General features: G+C 48.0%; 1 protein-coding gene across 1 annotated transcript in view; it reads right to left on the bottom strand.

The window, feature by feature from the left end:
* Positions 1-13,825, bottom strand: part of LOC110506093 (potassium/sodium hyperpolarization-activated cyclic nucleotide-gated channel 4-like) — an 84,366-nt gene that overhangs the window by 29,596 nt on the left and 40,945 nt on the right. The window contains exon 4 of the mRNA XM_090222248.1: positions 12,036-12,254. Coding sequence (XP_090078374.1) covers positions 12,036-12,254 — 219 coding nt within the window. The remainder of the gene's footprint in view (positions 1-12,035; positions 12,255-13,825) is intronic.

Below are 13,825 nucleotides of genomic sequence, written 5' to 3'. Positions count from 1 at the left end.
CTCTCTCCATCCGTGCCTTCCATATGAGTAAGGTAGACACAGTGTTCATTGAAGCCTTGAACATCTGCACCCTGACACCCTCATTCAGAGCCCTCTACAAGGCAACAGAAAATAAAGGAGCATATAACACTGGCTACACTTCTGATGTGATCTGAATGTTCTGTGTTAAAGGAGAGCTCTACGTGCGCCATGACATTTCAATTCAGGACTTTCGTGCCATTGTCTTGTCGAGGTAGTCCAGATGTAATTGAATTCAGGGCTGTGAGAGCAGAGCAGTCAATGGCAGCAGAAGCAGAAGTTAATCCAGCAGCCAGTGACTGTGAGACAGCCTGTGAAGGAGGATAAGTGATGCTGACGGGGTGACTCCTAGACATTTGAGTGTTTCTGGACTCTACAGAGGCATGTTATCTGTGTCTTCTACAGTGGTGTAACTCATATTCTCGGCATGCCTGTGATATGGTAGCTTCACTCTTGTAATTGGCTATTTTCATAACCGGGGGGGGGCCTCAGGGACGTTTGGATATTCTAACCATTTACATAGCTATGACAAAGAATTACAAGTGTTAAAGAATATTCAGATTTCCCCAATGCAGCATCCCGAGTGGCGCAGCGGTCTAAGGTCTAACATCGCAGTGCTAGAGGCATCATTACAGGTCCGGGTTCGATCCCGGGCTGTGTCGCAGCCGACCGCGACTGGGAGACCCATAAGGCGGCACACAATTGACCCAGCATCATCCGGGTTAAGTGAGCAGTGCGGCTTGGCGGGTCGTGTTTTGGAGGACGCGTGGCTCTGGACCTTCGCCTCTCCCGAGACCGTACGGGAGTTGCAGCGATGGGACAAGACTGTAACAGCTAGTTGGTTATCATAAAAGTACAATAAATAAATACATTTCCCCAATGCACTATTCAGTATTCAATATTATATATATATATATTATATTTGTTTCCAAATTGTATTTTTTACAAGATGTGAAAATATATGATCAAGCAGCTAGCATTTTGAAGGGGTACCTCGGGGCCAAATTAAGAGCTTTAAGAAGTTTCTCTGAGGAGAGGAAGAGAGGGGACTTTAACCTCCTTCAGATTAAAACCACCAACCAGGTCCAGGCTAATGACAATAGCTCTTACGGCAAGACACAAAAAGTTGCTCAACTTGTCCACAGCTATACTCCAAGAAAAAAAGGTGCTATCTAGAACCTAAAAGGATTCTTTGGCTGACCCCATAGGAGATCCCTTTGAAGAACCCTTTTTTGGTTCTAGGTAGAACCACCAACCAGGTTCAGGCCTGGAAAAAGGGTTCTCCTATGGGGACAGCTTAAAAACCCATTTGGAAACCTTTATTCTATGAGTGCAGGCTACTGTTTGTCCGTGGCTTGATTGTCTTTCATTAAATAGCAGAAAACAAATGATCCAGTCGACATGCATACCGGTTATGGACTATGGGGATATTGTCTACATGAATGCAGCTGCCACTGTATTGAAGACATTGGACGCAGTTTATCATAGCGCACTACTTTTTATTACAGATGATAGGTTCAGTACACATCACTGCATTCTGTGTCAGAAAGTAAACCCCCCTGCATACATTTCCACCGTACCTTACTTCATTGTTCATTTATAGACGTATGAGACATCAGACCCGGCCTCAGGGAGATAGATCCCTTCCATCTACACTGAGTTAGGTCAAATCTGATTTTATTTTCTCTGCACCTGCCTTGTGGAATGATCTCCAAGGCTCTCTAAAGCTGGATGAATTGGTGCCTCTAGGGCAATTCAAAAGGCTGACAGGACCTTTTAACTGAAGATTGTGTTTGTTTTATATGATTTTGTTTTGCTTTTAGTGCGTTGATGCGTATTATTGATGTGTATTATTGATGTGTATAGTGTACTCTATATTAATGTTTTTGATGTCTATTATTGATTTTTATAAACTGGGTGGTTCAAGCCCAGAATGCTGATTGTCTGAAAGCCTTGGTATATCAGACCGTATGACAAAACATTTCTTTTTACTGCTCTAATTACATTGGTAACCAGTTTATAATAGCAATAAGGCACCTCGGAGGTTTGTGGTATGTGGCCAATATACCACGATTAAGGGCTGTATCCAGGCACTCTGCTTTGCGTTGTGCATGAGAACAGCCCTTAGCCGTGGTATAATGGCCATATACCACACCCCCTCGTGCTTTCTTGCTTAAGTATATTGTATTTTGATGTGTATTGATGTTTTTGATGTGTTTGCAGGGCTCACCTGAGAAAGAGACCTTGGTCTCAGCATGACGCCCTGTCAAAATAAAGGTTAAATAAAATTGTATGAGCTCTCTAACCTATTCCTTTCTCCTACACCAGGGGTAGGAAACTAGATCCAGCCGCCAGATTGTTTTCAGAGCGGATGGTCGGTAAGCCGGAACATCATTAGAATAATTTGAACATTGCAAATTGAGCCCAACAAAGCCCAAAAAGAGATTGTATTTGAAAAGAACAATCATTTTCTACCTTGATTACATTGACACACGATCTCGTCTCTTTTTTTATTCGTGGGAATACATGGGAACGGGTTTTCTAAATTAAACTAATTTGAGCTTAATTCCTGGTGATTTTACAGTCTTTTTTGTATTACCAAAACTACAATTCCCAAGTTGCTCCCCCCCCCCCCCCTCGCTCCCTTCCTTAACCCATTTAATCCCATCAGTCACAATAGTGAGAGAAAAAAAAAAACAATTAATACATTGAGTCCATGATGCTTGCGGTATTTATACAACATCTTAGAGGTCATATTTGTGACCAATGGGAAAATACAGTGGCTCCACCTTATACAGTGCATTCGGAAAGTTTTCAAACCCCTTGACTTTTTCCACTTTTTGTTACGTTACAGCCTGATTCTAAAATTGACTAAGTTATATATTTTTGCTTATCAATGCACACATAATACCCTATAATGACAAAACAAAATGTTTTTTTTTTTTAGAAATGTCTGCCATTTTCTAGGAAGAGTCTCGGTGGTTCCAAACTTCTTCCATTTAAGAATGATGGAGGACACTGTGTTCTTGGGGACCTTCAATGCTGCAGAAATGTTTTGGTACCCTTCCCCAGATCTGTGCCTCAACACAATCCTGTCTCGGTGCTCTACAGACAATTCCTTCGACCTCATGACTTGGTTTTTGCTCTGACACGCACTATCAATGTAATGGGTGCGTGCTGGTAGCAGGGAAGTCAGGCGCAGGAGAGTGAACTTGGTATAAACGGAGCAGTTTAATAAATGCTAAAAAAAACTCTGAAAACCAATATATACAAAAATAATATAAAAGGGTACAAAACCCATCACACACCAGAACATGACTAGCACAAAACATACAACAAACAATCACAGACAAGGACATGAGGGGAAACAAAGGGTTAAATACAAGACATGTAATTGATGGGATTGGAACCAGGTGTGTAGGAAAACAAGACAAAACCAATGGAAAATGAAAAATGGATCAGCGATGGCTAGAAGGTCGGTGACGTCGACCGCCGAACACCGCCCGAACAAGGAGAGGGACCAACTTCGGCAGAAGTCGTGACAATCAACTGTGGGACCTTTCTGTGTATAAACAGGTGTGCCATTCCAAATCATGTCCAATCAAATGGATTTACCACAGGTGGACTCCAATCAAATTGTAGAAACATCTCAAGGATGATCAATGGAAACAAGATGCACCTGAGCTAAAAATCAAGTCTCATAGCAAAGGGTCTGAATACTTATGTAAATAAGGTATTCCTGTTTTTTTTAACATTTGCAACAATTTCTTTAAACCTGTTTTCGCTTTGTCATTATGGGGTATTGTGTGTAGATTGATGAGGCTAAAAATAATATTTCATCAATTTTAGAATAAAGTAACAAAATGTGTAAAAAGTCAAGGGGTCTGAATACTTTCCAAATGCACCGTATATATTTAATCATAGCAGATTATATATTTTTTCAGTAGATTGAAGTTGAGTTGGGTTATGGATATATTTGATCAAAATGATCTTACAGATCATTTGACCATTATCCATTAGTCTTTACATATGTTTAAATCAATGATTTGGACTGTACAACTTCATATTTTGTTAGTTTAATTGGCCATGTACAGACCCATGAACGGAATAAGTATAATAACTTCACACATATTTTCTGTCAATAAAGTTGTTAAGTGTCTCTTGCACAATGGTAGACCTGGTTGATCAGATTATTGGGACATAGCCACAGGTGTAAACCTGGTTCGTATGGGTATTTGGGCTGAGATATTCCGGTGTAGATCTGGTTTATATTAGTATTGAGACTCAGTCAAAGGTGTAAACCTGGTTCGTATGGGTATTTGGGCTGAGATATTCCAGTGTAGATCTGGTTTATATTAGTATTGGGACTCAGTCACAGGTGTAAACCTGGTTCGTATGGGTATTTGGGCTGAGATATTCCGGTGTAGATCTGGGACTCAGTCACAGGTGTAGACCCGGCAGATTGCCTGCCGTTCTGTACCTTGTCACACCACTCTGGATTACTGACCTCTGCCTGCCCTGACCCCATGACTGCCTGCCGTTCTGTACCTTGTCACACCACTCTGGATTACTGACCTCTGCCTGCCCTGACCCCATGACTGCCTGCCGTTCTGTACCTTGTCACACCACTCTGGATTACTGACCTCTGCCTGCCCTGACCCCATGACTGCCTGCCGTTCTGTACCTTGTCACACCACTCTGGATTACTGACCTCTGCCTGCCCTGACCCCATGACTGCCTGCAGTTCTGTACTTTATGGACTCTGATCTGGATTACTGACCTCTGCCTACCCCTTGACCTGTTGTTTTATCTGACCCCTGTTCTAGTAATAAACGTTTGTTACTTCGACACTGTCTACTCCTGAGTCTTCTCCTGAAATGTGTTAGAAAGTGGGTACCAGGGCTGAGAAAGGCAAGTAACAGGGATGAGGTGTATTGGCAGAGGAACTAGGGTTTATGAGTAATAAATAGAGCATTTAGGGCTAGGAAATGGGTGTATTTGGGAAGAAATGGGTTAATGTACAAAGCACAGTTCCAGTGAATGCACAGTACCCGAGGAGGAACGATGACTATTTCATTGAATAGTTCTGATGGGGGGATTGAAGCTGGGGTGAAGAGAACAGAGGGTCTCTGAAGCCTCAGTAGCACCCAGGATTAATCAGCTTCAGGGCCTTCTTCCATTAGTCCTTCACCAATTAGACCCTGCCTAATTGCCAAGTGTTCATTAGAGATGTACAGGGGAGGGGCTGGACACTGTGCACCATGCACTCACTATCATTTGCTTCTACAGCCATTTGGGGCTGCTGGCATGTCACAACACGCTGCTTAGCCTCCCAACAAAACAAGCCCCTTCTGGGGTTCCCAGGCTACTCTCACAATCCTTACCCAACACCGCCAAGAACCGATAGGATACAAACAAACAAACACAGACACAGAGCAGCAGTGGAAACCCAGAATGCTGGTGTTGTGTCCATTAGCGTCAGGACACTACAGTAGACCCCCCCCCCCCCCCCCCATTGTGATGTGACATGGTTCACATCAGTAAACCCCCCCTCCTCTTCCCAGTTTAGTGAGGGATTAACCAGTGAAGAGACACACTGGGCTCTGGCCTGCCTGGGATCTGGCCTGCCTGGGATCTGGCCTGCCTGCCAAACCGCAATGCAGATAGATGTACTGTCAGGGACTTACCATGTTGACTGCCGGCCACCATTTTGTAATTTACTGTAGTTGAGTGAAAATAAGTGACTGGGGAGAGAGGGAGAGTGCGTACTATGCTGTATACTGAGAATGGTATGATCGTGATGGTCGTGATGGTCTGGGAATAGTAAACGGTTTGGGGTTCAAGATTCTCACTGTCCTGATGCCATAGGAATAGCTTTTGGAATTGACTAAATACCCATCATGATAAAGGAAATAACTACATGCTAACACCAAACATATCAAGGGTTTAGAAAGGTCTCGTTTTTCTGATATCTTGGTAGGAAAATGAGAATATTTTTTCTCCCTGGTTTCTCTCACTTCCATTGTTACATGAGGTTACAGACATGCAGTTGGGGAGGGAAACAGGCATATGCACAGTCCCATAAAGATGTGCTGCTGCCTGTGCCCTCAATCTGGAGAGATGGAATTCCCTTTGTGTGATATGGGTCTCAACATGCCGTAGCTGTGATGCTGGAATCCATGGGGAAATCTGGAGTCTACCCTTTCCAACTCACACCTTAAGATAATTGTAGGCTAGCAGAGACACATGCATGGAGCACGGTAATACTGGGGGTTTGGAGGGAGGGAAGGGGTGAGCTGAGGAACAATCTCATGCACATATTCCCTTTGTGGGATTGAGGGGGGACAGAGGGGCAGGGAGAGGCACAGAGTACGACACCACCTGGGACGCGCACCCCTCCAGGCAATTCTCAAAATGTTGGGATGTTACCAAAAAAAGAGAAAAAAAAAAATACTTGAATGATAAAATCAGCAGAAAGCATTTTCCCTGTTGACTTTGTTTCCCGCTGATTCCGTCTGAACTGAGCGAAGAAGAGTCAGATTGTTGTTGGCTAATATGGAAAAAACCTTGCTCCTGAAATAAATCAAAAGTTTATCTCCTATCTGTCTCCCGTGTCACAGTTCAAGCCACAGCATTTGAGAGTATGATAACTCAGGCTCTCCGCTTTGTACCAGTTACCAGAGTTCCTGCTTCCTTTTAAGGGCTCTTTTAAGCTTGCTTGCTAGCTTCTGACAGCCTGCAGTTTATCACATGGAGGCACATTGTAATAGAACTCTCTATTCACAGCAGATTATACCCAGGCTTTCTGATGATCATTTTATTGCCGTCTTTGTGGAGCATTGCAAACATCCCTCCCATCTTCTTTCTGCAACATACTTCTGAACTATTCACAGATTTACCTCTCTCCCTCCCCTCTCTCTCTCCCCCCTCTCTCTCCCCTCTCTCTTCCCCCTCTCTCTTCCCTCTCTCTCTCTTCCCCCTCTCTCTCTTCCCTCTCTCTCTCTTCCCTCTCTCTCTTTCTTCCCTCTCTCTCTCTTCCCTCCCTCTCTCTTCCCCCTCTCTCTCTTTCTTCCCTCTCTCTGCCCAGAGGGGATATACCCAGACTGTGTTTCTTGGTCAAGTTAAACTGTTACCAGTCTGTCACCTAAAGACTGTCACCATACCACTCCTGCAGCTCTCATCTTGCCCAATGTCCATACATCCCTGTCTGTAGAGGTTCCCTCTCTGTAGCTACCTGTAGCCACTCCCTCCCCCACTATGCTCTAATGACTGTAGGAGCCTGTGAATCTGGTCAGAGTCAGAGGGAGGAAGGGAGACAGCTAACTGAGCAGACAAATGTGGCGTGTTGTGTCGTTTGGCTCTGCATCCCTCTCCTCTGTCCTGGTTTCACTCATTGAGCTGAGGACTCCAGTCTCCTGTGTCCTCTCCTCTCTGTGTAAATGGGAAGGAAGCCTGAACACTGTCCCCTTGGGGTGATCGTGCCTGTTGGTCCACGCCAACAGCAGAACAGAGCAGTTCCACACATAAAGCAGAGTTCTGTCAGAACATAGGCCCACAGACCAACAGTTTAACAGTCCACACGCTTACTGTAGCAATGATGCCCTTCTATCCTGCACCTTTCTGTCCTGCTCACTTCAAATCCGCAGGCTGATCCCAAAGCGAGAGCCTCACCCTGCAGAGCTACCTGCCCTTCCCTCACTGCTAATGTGACCACGTAGAACCACACCCCGTTCTCCAATCCAAGCCTCTGGTAGGACAGGGCCAGTGTGATGACTGGGCGAGTTTGTCCATTGGCTGCTGGTGCAGTGTCAGCTGGTTTCTCTCTAGGCTGGAGGCCCCGGAGACAGAACAGAAACAGCTGTGCCCTTCCATGACACAGATCAGATGGGCAACAACTGGACCACTGGCTGAACATGGCCACCTGTCCTCCCAAAGCTGCAGGGGATTGTGCTGTACGGAGCTTCTTGTCTGGATTATGGCACTAACCTACTACTAGAAATCAGAGTGGATTCTACAGGCCTGGATCCTTTTGTTACACAACACTAACACACACTGACCTAAAAGGCCAATCACGTTGTCACGTTGTCTGTCTGTCTGTCTGTCTGTCTGTCTGTCTGTCTGTCTGTCTGTCTGTCTTTCTAGCATGCAAGCTAGAGACACCAGCCAACATGTCCTGGCCAGGCCACTTCATCTAACACTGCTTGACCTTCAGCACAGCAGTACAGTGGCCACTAATGGTGGAACTGTCTGGTGTCTAGCTACAGCCTCTACAGGGAGAAACAGGGAGCGACAGGGAGAGACAGGGAGAGACAGGGAGCGACAGGGAGAAACAGGGAGAGACAGGGAGTGACAGGGAGAGACAGGGAGTGACAGGGAGAGACAGGGAGAAACAGGGAGAGACAGGGAGAAACAGGGAGAGACAAGGAGAAACAGGGAGAAACAGGGAGCAACAGGGAGTGACAGGGAGAAACAGGGAGAAACAGGGAGAGACAGGGAGAAACAGGGAGAGACAGGGAGAGACAGGGAGAGACAGGGAGAAACAGGGAGCGACAGGGGAAAACAGGGAGTGACAGGGAGAAACAGGGAGAAACAGAGAGAAACAGGGACAGACAGGGAGCGACAGGGAGCGACAGGGAGAGACAGGGAGAAACAGAGAGAAACAGGGACAGACAGGGAGCGACAGGGAGAGACAGGGAGTGACAGGGAGCGACAAGGAGCGACAGGGAGAAACAGGGAGCGACAGGGAGAAACAGGGAGAGACAAGGAGCGACAGGGAGAAACAGAGAGAAACAGGGAGCGACAGGGAGAAACAGAGAGAGACAGGGAGAGACAGGAAGAGACAGGGAGAGACAGGGAGAGACAGGGAGTGACAGGGAGAGACAGGGAGAGACAGGGAGCGACAGGGAAAAACAGGGAGCAACAGGGAGAAACAGGGAGAAACAGGGAGAGACAGGGAGAAACAGGGAGAGACAAGGAGAAACAGGGAGAAACAGGGAGTGACAGGGAGCGACAGGGAGAAACAGGGAGAAACAGGGAGAGACAGGGAGAAACAGAGATGGACAGGGAGAGACAGGGAGTGACAGGGAGAGACAGGGAGAGACAGGGAGAGACAGGGAGCGAAAGGGAGAAACAGAGAGAGACAGGGAGAGACAGGAAGAGACAGGGAGAGACAGGGAGAGACAGGGAGTGACAGGGAGAGACAGGGAGAAACAGGGAGAAACAGGGAGAAACAGGGAGAGACAGGGAGAAACAGGGAGAGACAAGGAGAAACAGGGAGAAACAGGGAGCGACAGGGAGCGACAGGGAGAGACAGGGAGAGACAGGGAGAAACAGGGAGAGACAGGGAGAAACAGGGAGAGACAGGGAGAGACAGGGAGTGACAGGGAGCGACAGGGAGAGACAGGGAGAAACAGGGAGAAACATGGAGAAACAGGGAGAGACAGGGAGCGACAGGGAGCGACAGGGAGAGACAGGGAGAAACAGGGAGAGACAGGGAGAGACAGGGACAGACAGGGAGCGACAGGGAGCGACAGGGAGAGACAGGGAGTGACAGGGAGCGACAAGGAGCGACAGGGAGAAACAGGGAGTGACAGGGAGAAACAGGGAGAGACAAGGAGCGACAGGGAGAAACAGAGAGAAACAGGGAGCGACAGGGAGAAACAGAGAGAGACAGGGAGAGACAGGAAGAGACAGGGAGAGACAGGGAGAGACAGGGAGAGACAGGGAGTGACAGGGAGAGACGGAGAGACAGGGAGCGAAAGGGAAAAACAGGGAGCGACAGGGAGAAACAGGGAGAAACAGAGAGAAACAGGGAGAAACAGGGAGAGACAGGAAGCGACAGGGAGAAACAGGGAGAGACAGGGAGTGACAGGGAGAGACGGAGAGACAAGGAGCGAAAGGGAAAAACAGGGAGCGACAGGGAGAAACAGGGAGAAACAGAGAGAAACAGGGAGAAACAGGGAGAGACAGGGAGCGACAGGGAGAGACAGGGAGAGACAGGGAGCGACAGGGAGAAACAGTGAGAAACAGGGAGAGACAGGAAGCGACAGGGAGAAACAGGGAAAAACAGGGAGTGACAGGGAGAAACAGAGATGGACAGGAAGAAACAGGGAGAGACAGGGAGTGACAGGGAGAGACAGGGAGAGACAGGGAGCGACAGGGAGAAACAGGGAGAAACAGGGAGCGACAGGGAGAAACAGGGAGAGACAAGGACAGACAGGGAGAGACAGGGAGAGACAGGGAGAGACAGGGAGAGACAGGGAGAGACAGGGAGAAACAGGGAGCGACAGGGAGAGACAGGGAGAGACAGGGAGAGACAGGAAGAGACAGGGAGAAACAGGGAGCGACAGGGAGAAACAGAGAGAAACAGGGAGCGACAGGGAGAGACAGGGAGCGACAGGGAGAGACAGGGAGAAACAGAGAGAAACAGGGAGCGACAGGGAGAAACAGAGAGAGACGGGGAGAGACAGGAAGAGACAGGGAGAGACAGGGAGAGACAGGGAGAAACAGGGAGCGACAGGGAGAGACAGGGAGCGACAGGGAGCAACGGGGAGAAACAGGGAGAGACAGGGAGAGACAGGGAGAAACAGGGAGAAACAGGGAGAGACAGGGAGCGACAGGGAGCGACAGGGAGCGACAGGGAGAGACAGGGAGCGACAGGGAGCGACAGGGAGAGACAGGGAGAGACAGGGAGAGACAGGGAGAGACAGTGAGAGACAGGGAGCAACAGGGGAAAACAGGGAGAAACAGGGAGCGACAGGGAGAAACAGGGAGCTACGGAAGGCAGCATCCAGACAGACCGTGCTTAATTATTGGACACAGAAAGATAAATGGGAAAACACACTTAAATATTTATTGCAATTTATAGTGCTAATGTACCTCCAGGCAGACCGAGAGTGGGGAGAATGGGGAGAGGATTCTGAGAGACGTGGGATGGGGCAGGAGGCTGTGGCACAATGGGAAGGTGGCAGCAGGGTGGCATGGTGGCTGAGAATGGGCCCTGCTCCACGTGCTGATCTGTGGTGAGGAGTCCCAGGCGGGACAGCTGTTAATAAGCCTAATATTATTGCCAGCAAGCGGAGCACCTCTAAAGCAGGACTAGACTGAGCGCTGAGCTGCGACGGCTGTCTGCTCCCCTCTAGTTCAACAGGAATTCTGCATCCACAGCAATAGTCATGCAGCCAGTCCACATCCATAGCACAGCAGTTTGGTGGTTGTGTGTCTATCTGGAGACCACATTGGATGCCAGTCTCCTGCCCACGTTGATCCCTCCTGGTGTGAAGGACAGTCTCTTGATTCTTCAAACACCCACACAAATATACAATGTTTCTCGCTCACACACACATACAGTGGGTATCCAGAGACACTGGTTGGCTCTGCTGATTCTGACCTGAACAACTCCCTCACCCATCTCTCTCAGTCTCTCGCTCTCTCTATTTCTCACCAGCACTCCCTCTCTCTCTGAGGGGAGGTGTACAGTATGTGGGGGTCTCTACAGCCCCAGCCACTCTCTCCAGGGGGTCTCCTCCTCTGTCCCTCTCCACAGATGGTGGGCAATGTGGCCGCATGGCAGCAAGGTTCATTATCACCCACACTGGGCCCATGGAGAGGCTGGGGCTAGTTTGAGGTGGGCAGGGAGCTGTAGCTAGGAGCTGGGTAGGGCTTCCATGGCCAACTACCAGGGCCTTTCCCATCCCCACACAGGGGAGCCTGGGACTCTGGCTCTCATGCAGCCCTGAGCACTGCAGCTCACAGGGGTTGAAGGGAGGTGGAGACCTCCATCAATCTGCCCTCATTTAGGTCTGAAACTGAGCTTAACTGTACTGTACTGACTGGCTAATACACATCTTAAGAAGTCTAATCTGTTCAATGCTTTGGGTGTCCAAATGAAGTCTGGTTGGTTTCATTTCCTAACTCTCCTCTGGGTACAGATATACTGTTCTCCTTACATGTTGATCTCCTGCTGCTTATCCAGTTACCCAGTGATATTCCCATCCATTCTGATCAACGTCACTCACCTTCTCCTGGTACTGCCGACGGGAGGAGTCCAGAGACTGGATGAGTGCGGTGGCGTGACCCACGAACATGGCATAGCAGGTGGCGCCCACGATCATGCTGAGGATGGTGAGCCACACGTCCGTCATGCCCACAGGTGGGTACATGCCGTACCCAATACACAGCATGTGGCTCATGGCTTTGAACAGGGCGTAGGAGTACTGCTGGCCCCATGTGTCGTTCTGGATGGGGGGAGAGAGGAAGAGAAACAGTGACAGAGGGAAGAGAGGGATATGGTGATATGGGGGTACTGTTCTCACTCTGCCAGATGCCTGGAGGGAAAAGGTCAGAAAGCACTAAGACCACCAGAGTCCTTCTTATCATTATCATCATCATCGTCAATGTCATCATCATCAACGTCATCATCATTATCATGATCAATGTCATTATCGCCATCATCCTCCTAGTCATCATCATCCATGTCATTATCATCATCATTATCAATGATATTATCGCCATCCTCCTCCTAGTCATCATCAACGTCATTATCATCATCGTCCTCATCCTCATCATTATAATAATCCTCATCATCATGTAAGAGGGTAGCCACAGATGTAAGAGGGTAGCCACATCATGCCTCAATAGGAACATCAACACTTGGCTACATCAACATACACTCTTCTATATGTAAGTATTCAGGGGAGAACTGCCTTAGCTGGGCCTTTTCAGCTCGGAGCAGAAACTAAACACAACCATGAGGGTGACTGAATGGATGGAGCCCGAGACACAAGAGGCCTGCAAGGCAAAAAGTAGGTCAGCTATTTAGAAAAATGTGATTTTTCTTTCCTCGTTTCTCTTTTGTGGATAAATTGGCGTTTTTTTCCTTTAGGTGGTCCAAGCAGAATCAATATCTGCTCTTTCCTGAGGTGACATGTCCAAATTGCTTTCAAACTCATTTCCACAGGGGTAAAACCTGAGAGATAGGAAAGTTATTAGTGCCTCCTAAAAAGGTATAAAACGGATGACCCAATAAGATAATGGGCCAGCTACTGTAAGGAAAGACAAGAGCCACAGCACCACTACCCTCTAATTCTTATCAGGCCCAAACTTTTATGCTCTGGGCAGAAAGACCCAGCTCAGGCAGTTCTCCACAGTTTTTCATCATGGTGTTGTGTAATGCAGAGCAGGAGTTTAAGTCAAAGCGATCCCTCCCTGACAGTAGACAGCTTGCCATGCCAAAGGTGTTCGCTAGGCTACTGTTTCCACTGACTGACTACTGGCCTGTCTGTCTTTAATTACCTAATTAGAATTTGATGTGATTGTTTTTTATTCACAGATCCCAGATTAATCCTCTTTGAGGGCTGGGAGCTGTTTGCCTGCCTTCCGTGAGCTCTACAACAAATCCTCATCATAAATCATCTCTCTCTCTCTCTCTCTCTCTCAAAAGGCCCTGTTCGTTTGGAATATGGCAGGTTATACTGTGCGTCCGTGTGCCGCGGTTGATTCAGGGTCACACCTCAGGTGTCGCAGAGTCCGGTTATATAACCACAAAGAAAACTTAATTACAGAGGAGAGGGAGGTCATTACGAGACATAGGGCTTTCTTTCCAGCGACTCTGACTCTCCCTCTCTTTCGCTCCCTCTCTCTCTCCCTCTCCCTCACTCCCTCTATCTCTCCCCCCCTCTCTCTCCCTCTCTCTCTCTTCCTCTCGCTCCCTCACTCTCTCTCTATCCCTCTCTCTCTATCCCTCTCTCTCTCTCCCTCTCTCTCTCTCCCTCCCTCTCTCTCCCTCCCTCTCTCTCTCCCTTTCTCT

This window comes from Oncorhynchus mykiss, chromosome 26, assembly GCF_057628025.1.
Source record: "Oncorhynchus mykiss isolate SJ-2025 chromosome 26, ASM5762802v1, whole genome shotgun sequence".
NCBI classification, from domain to species: domain Eukaryota; kingdom Metazoa; phylum Chordata; class Actinopteri; order Salmoniformes; family Salmonidae; genus Oncorhynchus; species Oncorhynchus mykiss.
This window is presented reverse-complemented; position numbering and strand designations above follow the sequence as displayed.